General features: G+C 39.9%; 1 protein-coding gene across 1 annotated transcript in view; it reads right to left on the bottom strand.

The window, feature by feature from the left end:
• LOC129830226 (N-terminal EF-hand calcium-binding protein 1-like) overlaps nucleotides 1-19,598 on the bottom strand; it is a 34,636-nt gene that overhangs the window by 11,179 nt on the left and 3,859 nt on the right. The window contains exons 2-5 of the mRNA XM_055892620.1: nucleotides 17,477-17,501; nucleotides 6,998-7,106; nucleotides 5,955-5,980; nucleotides 5,692-5,789 (exon numbers count right to left, since the gene is read on the bottom strand). Of these exons, the coding sequence (XP_055748595.1) occupies nucleotides 5,692-5,789; nucleotides 5,955-5,980; nucleotides 6,998-7,106; nucleotides 17,477-17,501 (258 nt within the window). The remainder of the gene's footprint in view (nucleotides 1-5,691; nucleotides 5,790-5,954; nucleotides 5,981-6,997; nucleotides 7,107-17,476; nucleotides 17,502-19,598) is intronic.

Raw genomic sequence — 19,598 nt, 5'->3', positions numbered from 1 at the left:
GCTGAAAAACATCCCCACAGGATGATGCTGCCACCACCATGCTTCACCTTAGGGATGGTGCCAGGTTTCCCCCAGAAGTGACACTTGCCATTCAGGCCAAAGAGTTCAATCTTGGTTTCATCAGACCAGAGAATCTTGTTTCTCATGGTCTGAGAGCCGTTTAGGTGGCTTTTGGCAAACTCCAAGTGAGTTGTCATGTGCCTTTTACTGAGGAGTGGCATCCGTCGACACTCTACCATAAAGGCCTGATTGGTGGAGTGCTGCAGATATGGGTGTCCTTCTGGAAGGTTCTCCCATCAGTACAGAGGAACTCTGGAGCTCTTTCAGGACTATAAAAAGTTTGGGAACCACTGAGTCAAGGGGTATGAATACAAAGGGTGGCTACTTTGAAGAATCTAAAATATATTTTGATTTGTTTAACACTTTTTTGGTTACTACATGATTACATATGTGTTATTTCATAGTTTTCATGTCTTCACTCGTTTTCTACAATGTAGAAAATAGTCAAAAATAAAGAAAAACCCTGGAATGAATAGGTGTGTCCAAACCTTTGACTGGTACTGTATATATACAGATGTCGGATCTTAATTTGAGCCAGTTTGCTACAGCAGGAAAATAGTCCTGCAGCAACAGGACATTTCAGTAATTGTTTTGTATGGATTGATACATTTTTCGTCAGGGCAAATTAAGCCTGACAAAGTGGAAATTGCAAACTTTACAATTTTTAACCTTGAATACATTATTTTGCATTCACTTCTGACAGCACTATCTGGAAATCTACTATCGGCACTTAATCGAATCCCAGCCTGTGTCCTTTTTTGAGGAATTTCACACACCAAAAATGAGCTAAATTGATCTTAAATGTGCTTAATGTGAACATGTTACAGGGTGCCAGGTGTCATGTGTAACGGTGTGTGACAAGTAACATCGTAAAAATATTGTTCATTATACTTTTATGTTTTTTATCACTTCACCAGCTGAGAAAGCCTGCTGTGTTCTCACCAATCTCTGTATGATTCTATTGGTTTTATTTTTGTAGGTACTGAAAATGCCCCATGGCGCTATGAAATGGAGTTATGAAATTGAGTGTGCAGTGCCTTGAATGTGTGCTGTGTTTTGGAAAATTGCAACCTATGGAGAAAACATTTTTGCATCTCTTCCTTCCCTATTCTGAATGCATTCAGTTGTACAATTGACTAGGTATCCCCCTTTCCCTTTCCTTTCCAATGTTTTCTTTCTCCCTCCCAGCATCCTGTACACTTCAGGAGTAAGGAAGAATTTTAAATGTTTTACTTCATCTCTCTTTCTCTCAGAGTTGCAGATGTTCTGTTGAAAATGGGTGATTTATTATTTTTATATTTTTATCTCAGCACTGCACTGAAAGAAAGAAAATAATTCTACAGTATTCAGTTGTAACTCCACATGGATATAATACATGCTGCTCTTTCTATAACATCTGTAAAATACATTCTGTGTCTCCTAATAGGATTGCTGATATACTGTAGGACCAGTTTTGCCTTTTAGATCATACTGAATACGATGGTATGGATAGGCGGGACCTGATGAATCAGCATTTCTACTCTGAGAATATGGGACCAGCGCTGTGGAAAGCATTTGATTGAATGTTATCAACACCATGGCTGTAGAGACACACTTTAGTGTTCACCCCCACTTTAGTGTTCCAAGAAGAGACATATTAACTAGTACTGAGACATAAAGATGAGTGTTGATAGGGTTTGTCCTGAAGTCAGTCAAGCTAAGACTGGGAAAGGCAAAGTTGATCCCAGTACAGCCCTCAAGGCAATAGCTTCTCCTTGCAGTGAGTCAAAACAGACATTGGGCAGAATAATGACGGAATGGAAAAGGCAAAGGGGGACTGTGTGAGAGAGAGAGAGACAGAGAGAGAGAGAGAGAGAGAGAGAGAGAGAGAGAGAGAGAGAGAGAGAGAGAGAGAGAGAGGGAAGATAGGGAGGGTGGGAGAAATAAATAGCTACATAGAGAGAAAGAGGGATAGATGGGGAAAGGTAGGGGTAGGGAGGGTGAACGAGATAGGGAGAGAGATATATAGGGAGGGGTGGAGGGAGAAAGAGGTAGATAGAGAGAGGGAGAGAAAGAAACGATAAACAGCTTTGTAGCTCTGGTGCAGTTCTACTATCTCTAGAGTATGTTTGACGTCAGACAGTAGGAGTGCTGGGGGGGTTCATGTCAGCTTTGGTTATTTTCACGTCATTCTCCGTTCACAGTTGAGATCACAATCTTTATCTGGTGTGTGTGTGTGTGTGTGTGTGTGTGTGTGTGTGTGTGTGTGTGTGTGTGTGTGTGTGTGTGTGTGTGTGTGTGTGTGTGTGTGTGTGTGTGTGTGTGTGTGTGTGTGTGTGTGTGTGTGTGTGTGTGTGTGTGTTGTTACCATGGTCACATCCCTCAAACCCATTACATAGCCCAAATACCGTGCATTCAGAAAGTATTCAGACCCCTTCCCTTTTTCCAGATTTTGTTATGTTACAGCCTTATTCTAAAATGGATTAAATCAAACATTTTCCTCATCAATCTACACACAATATCCCATAATGACAAAGCAAAAACAGGTTTTTAGAAATGTTTGCAAATGTATTCCGAATAAAAAAATATAAATATTACATTAAAATAAATATTCAGACCCTTTACTCAGTACTTTGTGGAAGCACCTTTGGAAAAAATAAAAACAGAAATATCACATTTCCATAAGTTTTCAGACCCTTTACTCAGTACTTTGTTGAAGCACCTTTCTACAATTTTATTATAGTCAACGTGTAGTAAATTCAATTGATTGGACATGGTTTGGAAAAGCACACACCTATCTATACTGGTCCCACAGTTGACAGTGCATGTCAAAGCAAAAACCAAGCGATGAGGTCGAATGAATTGTCCGTAGCGCTCCGAGACAATGTACCAAAACATGTCTGCATCTGGAAGGTCCCCAAGACTCTTCCTAGAGCTGGCCGCCAGGCCAAACTGAGCAATCGGGGGAGAGTTCCTTTGTGGAGATGGGAGAACATTCCAGAAGGACAACCATCTCTGTAGCACTTTACACCAATCAGACCTATATGGTAGAGTGGCCAGATGGAAGCCACTCCTCAGTAAAAGGTACATGACAGCCCAATTGGAGTTTGCCCGAAGGCACCTTAAGGACTCTCAGACCTTGAGAAACAAGATTCTCTAGTCTGATGAAACCAAGATTGAACTCTTTGACCTGAATGCCAAGCGTCACGTCTGGAGGAAACCTGCCATCATCCCTACGGTGAAGCATGGTGGTGGCAGCATCATGCTGTGAGGATGTTTTTCAGTGGCAGGGACTGGGAGACTAGTCAGGATCGATGGAAAGATGAACGGAGCAAAGTACAGAGAGATCCTTGATTTAAACCTGCTTGATACTTGATTAAAACCTACTCCAGAGTGAAGGTTCACCTTCCAACAGGACAACGACCCTAAGCACATAGCCAAGGTAACGCAGGAGTGGCTTCCGGACAAGTCTCTGAATGTCCTTGAGTGGCCCAGCCAGAGCCCGGACTTGAACCCGATCTAACATCTCTGGAAAGACCTGAAAATAGCTGTGCAGCGATGCTCCACATCCAACCTGACAGAGCTTGAGGGGATCTGCAGAGAAGAATAGGAGAAACTCCCCAAATATAGGTGTGCCAAGCTTGTCGTGTCATACCCAAGAAGACTTGAGGCTTTGCTTGGTCATTATGGGGTATTGTGTGTAGATTGATGAGGGGGAAAAACAATATACTGTGATACTTTAAAAAAATAAGACTGTAACATAAAAAAATGTGGGAAAAGTCAAGGGGTCTGAATACTTTCCGAATGCACTGTATATACTGCTGTCCCTTAACCCAGGGTTTCCCAAACTCGGTCCTGGGGTCCCCCCTGGATGCACGTTTAGGTTTTGCCCTAGAAATACACAGCTGATTCGAATAACCAACTCATCATCAAGCTTTGATTATTTGAATCAGCTGTGTAGTGTTAGGGGAAAAAAACAAAATGTGCACCCATGGCGGGGAGGGGCGGGGGGGGGGGGGGGGGGGGGCTGGGACAGGACTGAGTTTTGGAAATAATGCCTTAACCCACCCATTCACACTGCTGTGTCACTATAGCAATACCGACACAAATGGCACAAAGTGGGGATGGGGAGACACAACATACTGTACCATGGACCAATCAATAATGTACATCTGTATCTGTTCACACAAGTTGCCTAAATCTTTTCACAGCACAATCCGCTTATCCTTTTTTAAATTAGAGAACAACAAAGCTTAGCCTGATCCCAATATCAAGAATTAGATGAGAATGATGAAGTGTACGCAGTGGTATCGATTAAGTCTTATGGGGGGGTTCTTTGATGTTGATCATAACACAGTGCTTGTTAAAGCAATAATTTCACTAAGCTCACCCAGGGCTCCAGTCTGCCTCCGTATGAGCTCTGAGCAGAAATCCTCTATAAATTGTACCAAATTAACACCGTTCTGCTTCATGTCTTAAAAATATTATTACCAATTCTCTTTTTAGTTTGTTTCTTCATAACCAAGCATGATTCTTTGAAGCAATGTCTAGTTTTGGGAAGCAATGCCCAGTTAACCCAGGAGGCTGGTGAGGGGAGGACGGAGTGGAATGGAAATGTGGGTGGTTGTCTCCTGTGTCAGTGTCTGTGTATGTTACACCACACGGGACTGTTTCGGTTTCGGTTTTGTTTGTTTGTTCGTTTTATGTAGTCAGTTTTCCTGTTCATGCGTTCTTCGTGTTTCATGTAAGTTCGTCGTCCAGGTCTGTCTACGTCGTTTATTGTTTTTGTAATTATTCAAGTGTTCGTCGTGTTTTCTGTTTTGTTTATTAAAAAATCATGTCTTATCACAACGCTGCATTTTGGTCGAATCCATGCTCCCCCTCTTCAGATGAAGAGGAGGAGGAAATCCGTTACAGGGATTCTGCTTTAAGAACTTCTGTATTTACAGCACCTGTCCAACTAGAGATATGTTGGTCCTCATACAGACACCACAGTTCACAATAAAAATACCTGACCTTGAGTCATGGTTGAAGCTCAAGTGTTAGGGAAGGGTCCCTGCAGGTTACAGCCCGTTGTTTTAAAATGCAGCATCAGTTTGAAAGAGGAAGAGGACCCAGTTGTGCAGATCCACTTTCCATACTGTCATATCACTGTCACAGCTGAGAAATCTCAGATGCTTCAAAAGGTAACAAAAGCCTATCCAAAATCCTACTGGGGAAAAGGGGTGGTTCGATTTTTTCTAAATGTCATACGCGGATAAAGGCGGACCAACTGGCTATTATCTTGCTGCTCACTTAATATTCTCAGTAGACATCAACAAATATGTTGCTTGAAACATATGTAATGGCGAACGGTAACAACAGCAAAATGTAATGGAAAGAGATGGTCAAATGAGTTCCTTTTACCAAACGAGTTCTGCAGTTCTGCAAATGAGAGCTGCAGTTAAGAATCCCAGACAGTTGATTGTAATTTTAAAGAGATAGTTCAGCAATATTAGCGTTTATTGGCAGTGGCTAGTTTAACAAAAGCAAAGTGTGGATCTCAGTCACACTTTGTTCATAGACTATTTTCGAGGTAAGGAAACACATATCTAAATATGTCATTTCACTGAACTATCCCTTTAAACATGCTGTACTGTATTGGCCACAAACCTCTTTAGTTTTGTCCATGGCCTTCAGGATGGCGACGTTCAGCTTCTCCAGAGCAGAAAGGACGTTCAGATATTCCCCCAGGTGTGGAGAGAAGTATTCTGGGGGTGGATATACAAAGAGCTGTCAGGTACAATATTGAATACACATAGACCTTTGTAATTTAAAATCCAGTAAAAGACGGGATTAGATTATGGTAAAGGGCTTGAGAGAGCATTTTGACAGCACAGAGTCAATAAAAACAGAGAAGAGTCAGAGAGAAATACCTGAGAGTTTGTCTGTGTCTAGGTTGCTGAGAGGTAGGAAAATTGGCGGAGGAAGAAGACGACAAAAACATTAATGGAATCAGGGAAGACCAAAAATCTCATCAAACCACTTTAACCTTTTACTTAGTGGGCTAAATCAGGATTTCTTGGTAGTCTAAAACAAATCTACTTTGAAACAAAAGTATACACTTCACACACATGGTTATGGGCGTAAACAAAGAAGACACCTATTCCATGCCAGATATAGAGTTGAAATGTATCCAATTTTGAGATTGGATCCCAATATCACACTTTATATACATCACAGAAGAATGAAATATAACAAAACCGTTTGACATAGAAAAAACGGATTTTCTGCGTATTTTTTTAAAATGTATGTTTATCAATTATGAAATTATGAAAAATATTAATAACATTCCACCCATGAGGCTACTAGGTCATTTGACTGCAGGTAAGGGCAACAGGTCAAGTCATTTCCATGAGAAAAGCCGTTATTGTTATCCTGTGATACATTCCCTAGAGATACAAGGAGCAAAAAATAAAGAAAACAAAGGATTGTGTAAAAGTCTATTACATAGTATGTGTATCTTCTTTTATAAGATTTTATATTATTATGAGGACATTGTTTGACTACATTGTCTTTCTTTTTTTCCTCTGTCTTTATATTCTATTGTGTATAAACATGCTGGGGTGTACATTTCAGGACACCCTCAGCTTCAAGCTTCACTCCTCACCCCTCCTGGAGCCTTCAATAGACTACTAAAACTACCCACTGGGTAAAAACTGGTTAAATCAACATTGTTTCCACGTCATTTTAACAAAATAATTAAATGTGGTGACATTGAGTCAACGTGGAAAACTGATTGGATTTGCAAAAAGTCCTCAACTTTTAACCTAAATCCAACGACAGGTTGACTTTTGTTGTGCCCAGTGGGTACAGATTCTATGCTCCCTTGATGAAATATTGACACATCCTCTTTGAAGTGTAGCAGTTACAGATGGCGACTGAAGAGGATTCCCAGAGGCAAATAAGACGCACTCACTCAGTCTGCTGCCTGTCAATTGAGTAGAACAGCTCCTGCATCTGCTCTGGGGTGAGGATACCGTCGGCAAAGTGTGACTGGAACTCCTCCAGGGATAGCTTGCCGTCGTCTGAGAGAGGGAAACCAGGGACACATTAACTACCTACTGAAACAGAGAAGACAGTAAAGGAGTATTCATGACTCACTCAGTTTGTTCAAGACTCAAGTTACTGGAACTAAATAACTGTGTTGGGTTCTGAGAATATGAAATATACTTATTCATGTCACTGAGGGAGAGAGGGTAATGTATAACGTTTACATTATGTCAGGATATGTTATTGTTAGCCATCAGGGATCATATGGGAGGGATCCTCTGGGAGGAGAAGAGACACAGTCTTGTGTTGAGTGCAGGGAAGTGATCTCATGTGGCAGGCATTGATAAGGGGAGAGAGCCATGGATTAAGGGAGAAATAAAGTTTATTGCCCATATCACTTAGTGTCCTGCCTAGCAGTAAAGAACAATGTTTGTACAGATGTGTAGGAGGAGACTCAAGAGGAAGGGTTAAATAACAGTGCTTGTGTGAAATGTTGTTGTCTAATGCAGCTGTATTGATCCTCTGGGAAATTAAACTTGGTTAAGCTTTCATAGTGTCCGTAGAGTTTTTTACTCTGAGAATTAGAACCTAACACTGTCTCAGTGAGTCGAGTGCACTATATAAATTAAGTACGGGAATATCTTTCTTCACGCCTGGCTTTATCTCAATTAAGTGATAATGCCCGAGAAGTTGGTGTTTGGAGGATATATTTGCATGGGTATTCGTCTCGGGCCGACAAACTGTACCAATATATCCGACAAACACCAGGTTCGAGGGGATTATCACTTAATTGACATAAAGCCATGCGTGAATAAAGAGCATTATCACTTTTATACAACGGGTTAAGAACATATTCAAATAATTATTGACATATTTTCAATAAAAACTTTATTTTGATGAAATTATTCATTCTATTTCAACCTTCCTCGAGATATAGTCCCGACACAAATCTAGGTTTGCTATCCAAGCCAGTTGGTCGTTACGTCTTTTTATTCTAAATCTATGGACACGGCTCAGTCGTACAGTCTAAGTGTTCCGTTGTCATGATGGCTGGCAACGTTGTTATCCCTTGCTTGCTAGCTAACCAACTTTGACTAATACAGTCATGTCAAACAGTGAGGCCAGAATAACAGCAAAGTAGTTGCATTTGCATTTGTTTAAGCTGTTTTCTTGTTATTTTTTTTAGGATACATCCATAACAATGAGCTAATGAGCGAATTTCGCCTGGCATCGAACATTTGCTCTCTCGCCAAGCAACTGTTCAGAAGAGATAGCCAACTACACAGCTAACACAATCACTTCAAACTGAAGATGGAACGACAGCAAACTAGCTGCATTTTGTGTTTTTCTATTGACATTTCTTTGTATATCAATACAAATGATGCTGATTCATGAGGTCATTACCATGAGACAGCTGAAGTTCAAATTTCAATATTGAAACAATGTTGCAAATGTCGGAGACAGACAGCAAGGTTATTACATATCTCCGCTGTTGAAAACCAGATGCTAGTCTAAAAGAAATTGGAGATAATGTCTAGATGCTTTTTACAGTGTAGATCTATATAGTATATCAATCGCCTGTCTGAGCTGATGAGACAGCGGGATGGAACAGAGGAAATAGGCATTTCAACGTCATAGACTTAGCCGGGGGTAACGTGTGGAGTAGACATCGTCTGAAATGCGGTTTTAACCAATCAGCATCCAGGATTAAACCCACCCGTTGTAAAAATTCCAATTATTTCACATAACTCCCTATGCTGAAACAAAATATTCAGAAGACAAAACCACTGTTGTCCACGGCAACCCTTTCTTAAGGCAATATTTGCTTCGAAGAGTTTTTCCTCTTGAAACTGAAGTATGCAGAATTCAGATTCTTTCTTTGTCTTCCCCTTTCTTACTTCACAGTACATCAATCTCTCATCTTCTCCAATGATATGGAAGAAAGAACTTGATCATCAATTTAATTATGATTTACATTTGACCATCCCTTTGATTCTCTTCATCTTCTAATATTTCAACATTCTCTTATAGTGTAAAGACTGGAGGCGAGAAGCAGGTGCGGGGAGTTGACATTTAATTAGGAACAGACAAAGAGCAAGACAGGAACAGCGTCAGCACACGGATACACAACAACCAACGACAATCAATGCAGCAACTGGGAACAGAGATGGGGAACTGACAAATATAGGGGAGGTAATAAACATGTGATTGAGTCCAGGTGAGTCTAATAATCGCTGATACGCGTGATGGGGAAAGGCAGGTGTGCGTACTGATGGTGGCAGGACTGCGTAATGCTGGGGAGCCTGGCGCCTTCGAGCGTCAGGGAGGGGGAGTGGGAACAGGCGTGACATATAGTCTTAAAGAGGTTGTTCACATGTATTGCCTGTCAAAATAAAATGAACATACAAAAGTAAGCTATCCCTTTAAGGTAATGAATATGCAGCCATGTAACCATGTCACAAACATTTGCCTGTAAAGCAAAGTTAAGTACAGTGTATTCCTATGGTAAGTCGTGCTGGTGGCTCTGCAGAGAGCCTGTGGAGGCCCTGGGGGACAGGCAGGCAGAGTGTGGGGTGATTAGAGTGGTCTGGGCTCACTGACAGGCTGACTGTGGATTAATGAGATCTATCCACAAACTCCAACTACCACTAGAGACCTAGCTATGAGCGAGATAGAGATCCACCAGTCAAAAGACATCAGACAGGTAGGACAACAGTAAATAATAACATATGTTAGGAAATTTGCCATCATTCTGGCCTAATGCCATGTCATGAATTTAATTAATGAGGGCAGTCGCTTTAAGTCACCATAATGTCATCCAAGTGGACTTCATTTATGAAATTATATTGTTAATCTTAATTTCTTATACACAACAACATTTGGAAATGCTGCTTTTAGAACATATGAGGAAGAAATATCTTTTAGCTCTGGGAGAGGAAAAACGTTTGACACAACTCATAGTAGAATTTTTTATCTGGTCAGATTGACCTTAAATTGTAAGAGTAACGTAACTGACAAATAAAGGACCAAACCAATTTCTTCAAACTTCCTTAGTATTCCAAACGCAAAGCCTGCTCTATTTCATTCATGTAAGTACAGTAACTGCTTAGGGAGAATGCTGAATGTTCTGTTTTCAGGTTCTTCCCGTGTACAGGTTTCACTAATATATGCTTCGATCTCTTTGTTCTAGTTTCACACCCAATGACTTACCTAAATGTGTAATCAGACAACATAGTCCAGATTGCACAATATGCAAGCATATAGTGATGGGCTATACTGCTAGCATGATTAGGTGACGACTACTGTTATTTCTCCCTCAAATCAAGTCGGCCAAGCTACACTGCACATCTTAGGTTTACTGTCCCATCACCAAGGGCAGTGAAGAAGAAAAAAACGATTCAGTGCTTGGAAGTGGAAGTAAAAGGTGTCTGTACTAACTTTAAATATACTGTACATTAACAGTGCTCATATTTTAAAATGAATTTTCTAAAAGAGGCCCCAGTACTGTTACAGAAGCAGAAGAACATTAGTAGTGCCCGTACTCTGGACCGGCGTGGACAGGCTCAATTCAGGCACTGCCCATATTTCAATCTGCCAGGTTTCCGCTAACTGATGAAGCAAGCTGTTTGAGAACAACTGCCATCACTCATCTGTCAGAAAGTGAATTGTGATTATTATTAATAATGATAATAATATTATTATTTTCATTATACAGATAATTTCAAAGATATATATTTTTTTTACAAAAACAAAAGCACATGTAGTTCTTGGGCTGTCCAGGTCACATCCAACTCTGGTGGGCTGCACAAAAGGTCTAGCCTGGCCACAACAGTCTCCTGAAAGTCAATCAAGAAGAGCCTTCACTTTCCATCCTAAGTCCCCTCCCTGCCACGCCATTCTCAGCTCCTCTGATGCCCTGAAGCAGGCTTGAGTAGGGGCGAATCAGTGGTCACATCCAGCAGTAAAATCATCAGGCCCCCCCTTGTCATTACCAGCTTCTCTGCCGACTTCATGGGTAGATACTCCTCAAACAACATGAAGCACCCAACTGGTTGCAGCCTGTTCCCATTAGATTTTGCTAGGGGGTACACATCAATAATTGAGATAGTCCATCCTGGAGTGAGCGATGCACTCAAAATTACAACAATCCTCTGTGTTCTCCAAGCACGTGCCATCTCCAGGTTCAAATAAAAACAAACGCTAGTTAGAATTGTCAATATTATACTCTATTCAATATACTGTTGAATCAATATATAAATAATCAATCATTACTAAGCTAACAAAATAAAAAGTTGATTCAATATTGTTGTTATAAAAAAACACAGAAAAACACATTTGCAGGAGCTCTCTGCCTAGCTGGCCTCACGGCGCCATGGCAACCTATAATATTAAGGAATAAATTAATTACATTTCCTTTCCTTCAAAACATTTTGTGGCTGAAAAGTCTATATTAAACCACTGCTGGTAAGAGTTCCTGGAGAGCTATCCTCCTGAAGGTTTTTGCTCCAACCTCAGTTGCAATTAACCTGATTCAACTTATTAACCAGCTAACTATTAGAATCAGGTACGCTAGATTAGGGTTGTAGTGAATACCTACAGGAAGGTAGCTCTACAGAAACAAGGTTGGAAAGCCCTGGCATAAATCAAAGCAATCCCCACTACAACACTGTGTCTCTAACCAAATCCTACCAGAAACACATTTCTTTGAGGGTCTGCTAAAGCAAGGCAGACAAAAACGGATTCTCAGAGTCTGGACCAAAGCAGCACATTCAATAATTCATAAGCCCCATAACCAGCCTAGTTTTAAGGGGACACTAGATATATGATTATCATAGCCAGAAAGCTTAAAGCATCTCATGTCCCAGTATACTCAAACTGTCAACTAGAATTGGTGGCATTGGCAACTCAATTGTCCTTCCTTCACCAATTGATCAGCGACCATCATGAAAAAGCTGCACTAATCCATCCTTATTAGTTAGTTAACAATGTCTCCAATAAGAATCCATTATAAAGATGAGTCATATTTACATGAGGAGGTCCTATAGGCTAGTCATTTTCCATAGTTTCAATGTACAGTATAAATGTTGGTTCCATAAAATACTCACAACCCTTTAAAATGATGCATGTATTGTAATCTAAGAAGACAGACAAGCATGTGTAGTTCAGTTTGAATCTTTATTGGGAAATAGAAATCGGAGGGGTAATCTACAGAGTAATAACTACTAACATGCCATTATAGTTTTTTTTAATACAGTGAATGCATTTGTGATAAACAAAACAACCAAAATCACTGATCACTTGCCTAAAGTTTTAACTTTTTCAACTTTGGTCACAAGCTATCTAGTCACCAATGGTTAAACTGCTGAATGACTCATTGAGTCTCCTCCAATAGAAAAGTATACATTTTAGGTAGCTTGGCCACTGAGTTGTGTGAGCAACCCATACTAGATTGTCACCTCTTTCTCAGAGACCACTGATACAGGGCAGTTTCCCAACCCTGTGGAGGTAGAGGAGGGGCTGCACAATCCCAAAAATCATAGTGATGGAGTCAGAAATACAGAATGAAAAAAGCCGCACAGCCTCCTCGAGGACATCGTACAAAGTCATAAGTACCATCTCAGGGAGGTAATTCACCATCATAGCCACCAGGATAATCCAAATGATCTTAAACGCCCTCATCTTCATGCTGTTTGTCCTCTCCCTCTCTCTGTCCCCGTCTCCCAGCCCAGGCTGTTTTAGAGCCCTGACAACTGACAGGCAGCAGAATGACACCACAAACATCAGGATGAGGTCCTGAACCAAGATAGCATAGTTGAATAGGCTTCTGAGTAAAGACAATTTAAGTGGAACCATACAGAACAAAGAGGACCCAAGCACAATCAGCCAGGCAACACCACAACACCCCACCCTGTATCTGAGGGGTTTGTATTTCAGGAAGAAAACAGGTCGGACCACAGCCAGGTAGCGCTCCACACAGATGCAGCATTGAAACAGAGGTCGGCCAGTGTGCAATAAACCAACTGAAAATGCCTCAATATATGGAACTGCAGTTGTTTGGATGAGCTTGCAGAGAAATCTGACAAGAGAAAACAGGCAGTAGAGGATTTCAGACACGGTCAGGTTGAGAGTGAAGAACTGTGAGGCCATCGTTCCTCCCACTCCGGTCACTATTAGCCACAGGACGCACACATTGGTGGGGAGACCCAGGATGATGTTGATTGCACAGGAGGCAGTGGAGATGTGTTCTAAACGATCAGCTACTGAAGAGCTGTTTGTCTCTGATTTATTCATGTCTTCCCCTTCTGTACTGGTGTGTGAGCTTCGATATTCTTCAACGATAAAGAGTTGTCATTCTGATTATTTCCTGTTGCAACAGCACAGTAAATCAGACAATCAAATTAACCAGGGTTCAATTCCATTTTAAGTCAGCCAATTCAAGACATGCATCAATATTAGCACAACATGGTATGTGTTATTGTCACTCAATAACTACATTTACATGCACACAACTATTGTGAATACTCAAATTAATGTAACAGTTTGATTAAAATGTTTACATGCTTTGCAAGAAGAATGATCTCCTTAATAATCCTGTTTACATGGACACATCTGATAATCAGGCTACCTGATGGAACTGAAAAATACAGAAAATCATCAAAATAAACGTTCTATCACAGCGACCAATTCCAATTTGTTGTTGCTAACGATAGCTAGTGGATAGGTGACTAACACTAATGTTAGCTAGGTGGAAAATGGTAACGTTAGCTAGGTTGCTAATGTTAGCTAGGCTAGAGGTTAAGGTTAGGAGTTAGGTTAAAGGGTTAAGGTTAGGGTTAACTAACATGTTAAGTACTTGTAAAGTAGCTAAAAAGTTGTAATTAGTTGCAAGGTTGACTAATTAGCTAAAATTGTCCATGATGACATTCAAACACACAACCTTTGGGTTGCTAGACATTCCTATACCCACCCATCCATCCTGACCAGCCACTCGCCTTTTGATTTTTCCTTAAATAATCTTCTGCCTTAGTATCCAAACGTAACATATGATACTAATTTGAGTGTCCTTAAATGTATATTACTATGTTACGTCTAGTCTATGAGACCAGGTTGAATGCACAGCAGGAACTCTGATTAAGGTGTTTACATGTCCTTTTATTCGAACGATTGATAAACAAATCTAGGTGTTGTAATCGCTGTATGCTTACTTTGATTATGACCTCACGCCGATTAAGATAATCAGAATAAGGTGTTTACATGACTAATGCCATACTCAGCCTATTCTTGCCATAATCAGTTTAATATAAAATGATTAGTCTATCTATTGAAATGAATCAATTCAACAAATATTTAAATGTTTCTCATTGTTTCTTACATAAAAAACTAAGTCAGAGCCAAAATGAACAAACCTGAATGGATGAAGTTCTCTTCTTGTCTGGAAAGTGTAGAGGCTTGAGTACAGACAACACACATGCCCTCACCCACACACCTGTCACACCTGTAAATTGATGCTGCCCATCAACTCATGTGATGGACAACATACACCTGGTATGCAAATACATCCATTGGCTATGACAACACTTAGTGACATTAAGTATGATTCAAGAGAATATGTCGTGCCGTGTGGAATGTGTTATGAATACTGGGCCCCGACCAGAGTTTCTGCCTGTCCAGGTCATATGAAGTTAATCCTTTAATACATTTTATACAGCAACTTATAATTTGAAAGATATCTTCCAACCAAAATACAACCTTACATTATTTCTCCACTTACCATGGCTGTAGTCGAATCCCCAATACTTTTTTTGAATACATATTTATTTCAAACATAAATAATATTTGATAGTCATTTTGTGTGTAGTCAGTATCACCATAGAGTCCCATTCATCCTGAAAACACCTTTAAAAAACACAGCAATACAACAATACAAGGTTTTTAAGTGTTTTTCTATGTACTGAGGTAGAAAGTCATGAGTGAGAGGGGTAGACATAGATATGAAGCCGCAGGCAGTGTTTGAACCCATACCATAAGTGGCAATGCGTGGTCCAGAGGCAGCAGCACTACACTAGACCACTAGACCAGACTCCGGTAGAGAATCTAATGTTTTGATGTATCATAAAACAATTCAAAAGTGGATTAAACAGCAATAAAGTAAAATACCTAAGTAAGCAAAAATACATATCCATACACTGTCTTAGGGATTTGACCACAGCCAAGTACAATAAGTGAACAAATGTATGTACGTTTGTATTCAAAGGCATTGTCATTTCAATAGACATCTATTTTTATGCTCATAACTGGATTTTTCATGCAAATATGCACAAGTATTTCAAGTTAGGATTTGTCCATAGCTAAGTCTCTCTCTTTTTGTCTTCAGACTCGATAATATGCGTCTCAAATGGCAAGTCCCTACATAGTGCACTAGTTTTGACCAAAATAACTGCACTATATAGGGACTAAGGTGCCAGTTGGTCCTCAGAAAAACATGTCTAAGGCACCTAAGGCATTTCGTTAAAGCCCTTCATTTGATGAGCAGATCACTTTAACTGTTCACTTTATCATAGCCCAATTTAACAATCCTGAAAAAGTGGACCTCATCCTGTTAAACACATTATGATATTGCATTGAATCAAACCGAGAAAATGGCAGATCGTTGAGCTCCTTAAGAAAGTCCATTATTCATTGCAATAGCATAGGGAGAATGACTTGCTATGGCAAGTAGCCAGCTCTCATAATGTGGTAAATCTGCAGTGCTCACGGCGTATCATGGCGGCCCACTTAGTGTTGCTCAGAAGCATACATCTTCCTCCAGGGTGCGCGGCTCAGCGAGTTAGATGAAAACCATGGAAGGCTTTGTTTTACTGCAAATTGAAGATAACTAGTGCAACACACACACACTCAAGTTCTGTTTTTACAGCAAAGTGAAAAAAGCAACTCATTTATGTTTTTTCGGGGGGATAAAAATTCAGGTTGTTAAGGAGCTAGACAGCATCCGACATGTTAATGTTAAATGCTAGGCTCATTATTGCAATGTATTCCATACCAATGTCCAACCCAAGTCACAGGTTTAGTTCTTCCATGTTTGCACAAGATATGACAAAGCAACAGCAAATGATCTGTCTGGGGTTTTCCGATAACAGGTCAAATCTCAAACAATACAGTCCAAAAACACATAAGTAGTGTTCTGGTTGTTTTCCACTGACAATTTATACAACAGACTAGATGCCTGACTTGAGCATTGCATGGTGGATAGGCTCAGTCAAGGGGATCCACCGAATCCCTGAATCTCCACAAGGCCTGCCCTGTCAATCCTCATGTTTCATACATAAAACCGACCGCCCCTTTGCCATCGCTGCAAGATTTTGCTCCCAAGTCTGAGAAAGATATCAGCAAAGTAGATAGATAAGGCTCTGCTGCTTTTGTATCTGATGAACAAGAATGAACATTACCCGATGAACATTACCCTAGGCTTTAGATTTTAATCTAACCAGTCTCTCAAAACGAAGTTATCACAGTCCCTCATTTGCTGTGCCTACAATAAACTAAAATTGCTCCTTTAAGATCGAGAGCCCCAAACAATGAAGGATGTTTTTAATGATTGGTAATATCAAGAAGAGCGTTAGACTACAGCTTTTTGTTCTAATTCAATATTTTTCAGAAATCACTTATTAACCATTGCATTTTAAACCCTTGCTAATTCTATTTTCCATTTTGATGATAATAAGACAATATTACCACTAACCAACACTTACATGAAGTACTGTAAGAGTAAACCTACTGAGTCACCAGACGGGTCTCATAGATTAGATGTAACATACTGTAGTAACCGTAAACCTGGGACAATCAAATTAGTATGATATGTTACGTTTGGTATGGTTACATAAGGTTACATACGTAAGGAAAAAACGAAAGGAGGGTGCTACTTTGCAACTACTTAGCTAACTCTTCCCCTAACCTTAATTGAACCTAACTCCTAACAAACCTTCACCCTAACCTTAACCTTTTAACCTAACTCCTAACCCTAACCTTAACCTTAACCCTGGCCTTAACCCTAACCCTAACCTTAACCCATAAACCCTAGCCTAGCTACCGTTAGACACCAAGCTAATGTTAGCCACAAGAAATTGGAATTCGTAACATATCTTAAGAATTGCAATTCATAACATATCATACGAATTGTAATTCGTAACATATCATGCGAAATGCATGATGGACATCCACAAATGAATACATACATATGAAACGTAACATATCATCCTAAATGGAGAGTCTCGGATTTACAAAATACTACCAAATGCCCTGAGACCACGTTGCAGACACATACAGTTTATGCAAGGAGGCCATTTGAAAAACCATGAAAGCAAATCCTTTGTGCGACCATCTTATTAATAGCATAAATTGTACTCACCATTTTTGTCTGCACGGCGAAATATCTGGAAATTAAAAAACAACAAACATTAAATCAAACAATCTACATAATTCATGTTTAAAGCAAATAACTACACTGTGAAACATGCAGTAAAAGTGGCACAAAAAATCTGGAAAACTGCATTGTGTGGAAAATTGTACACAAAATATAAGGGTGAGATTCTACCTTGACAAATAAACCAGGATGGAAAAGAACTGTGGGGCACGTTAGGAAGATAATGTATTTATGATTCAGAGACAACGTATAATATCATAATAAATGTTTTGGCATACTGCGTTGGTGCACAAGAAAACATTAAAGATGAACTATAATATCTGCAAGCATTTTTTTTATATCTGAGAGAGATGTCATCTCAGGAAATGATAATCGGTGACATAAATGTTTCGCAGGATGCAGCTCTGGAGGAAAGTTGGTCATTTGCTAGGCAAATGATTGTTGGTCATTTTGAGGAACATTGGTCTTTTACCAGGCAACACTGTAATCGAGCTGTTCCGGAAAGGTTGCCTAAGCACTCAACCTGGTCTCAGAGCAAAACGTATTCGATTCTGTGCCATTCCATTTAGTATGATATGCTACTTTACGCTGGGTTACATTACATTGCCCTACCAATGTAATAGTGGTCGTACAATATGACACGAATTGTAGGATGTATAGTATACTACGTCTTGATCTCACCAGTTTGCTTTGACACATTTAGTATGATATATTACGTTCGACTGATTTAGCATGATATATTACGTTCGACTGATTTAGCATGATATATTACGTTCGACTGATTTAGCATGATATATTACGTTCGACTGATTTAGCATGATATATTACGTTCGACTGATTTAGCATGATATATTACGTTCGACTGATTTAGCATGATATATTACGTTCGACTGATTTAGCATGATATATTACGTTCGACTGATTTAGCATGATATATTAAAAGTTGTCTGTGATGAGATTCAAACCCGCAACCTTTAGGTTGCTAGACATTTGTGTTATACGCTTACCCATCCACCCAGACCAACCACCCTTCTTTTGTTTTCGCCATTAAGTAACCTATTGTCATACCAAACGTAACATATCATACTAATTTGAGTGGCCAGGATTTATGTTGGCCAATGTAACGTAACCAAATGTAAAGTAACATGTGATACTAAATGGAGTGGAGCTGATTTTGTCAAATACAATACTTTTCGCTCTGAGACCAGGCTGAAGCACCGCAGGGAAAATATTTGCACAAATGAGGGCCCGAATGTTGTGTTAGCACTCTGGTCCAATCAGGCCCTTCATCAAGTGTTACGTTGGTGACACTTCGTCCAATAAAATCAGCTCTATAGCCATTGAAACTCCTATGTGTATTTAAGTCAGTACAAAATCCATTCAAAGACCTAGAGTCCAATGGTTGGCTGAGTGCAGCATTGAGAGCTTTGCACACAGGTTCATAATGGCTACCTATCAAACACACTCGGCTGTGGAGCCAAGACATGCACTGCTAGGTGTCCATTTAAAACAACATTTTACCTTCATTCAAGTGAGATCTACTGAGCATCCCATAGTAAATAACTGTCTCATAAAACACCTAAGACCAGCTCCTTAACTCCCAACATTGTTCAACTCTAGCTTAATGGTTGGTACCCACTGGGCACACACTGGTTGAATCAATGTTGTTTCCACATCATTTCAATGAAATGACTGTGAACCATTGTGGAATACACATTGAATTGAAGGCTGTGCCCAGTGGGTAAGTTCTAATGGTTGATACGTCCTGCTAGCTAATTTGGGGTGCCTATAAAGCATATGTCAAACTCATTCTGTGGAGGGCTGAGTGTCTACAGGTTTTCGCTCCACCCTTGTACTTGATTGAGTTAAGGTCACTAATTAGTAAGGAACTCCCCTCACCTGGTTTTCTAGGTCTTAGTTGAAAGGAAAAAACAAAAACTCGCAGACACTCGGCCCTCCGTGGAATGAGTTTGACACCTCTGCTATAAGGGTTGAGTTTAATTTCAATTCAGTCCGTTCAGGAAGTAAACTGAAATTCCAAATCCAATTTCCATTGCTTTTCAATTAGGAATATTGTAATTGTAATTATAATTTCAGTTTGCTTCAT

This window comes from Salvelinus fontinalis, chromosome 31, assembly GCF_029448725.1.
Source record: "Salvelinus fontinalis isolate EN_2023a chromosome 31, ASM2944872v1, whole genome shotgun sequence".
NCBI lineage: Eukaryota > Metazoa > Chordata > Actinopteri > Salmoniformes > Salmonidae > Salvelinus > Salvelinus fontinalis.
Note: the sequence above shows the minus strand (reverse complement) of the source record. Positions and strands in the feature narration are given on the sequence as shown.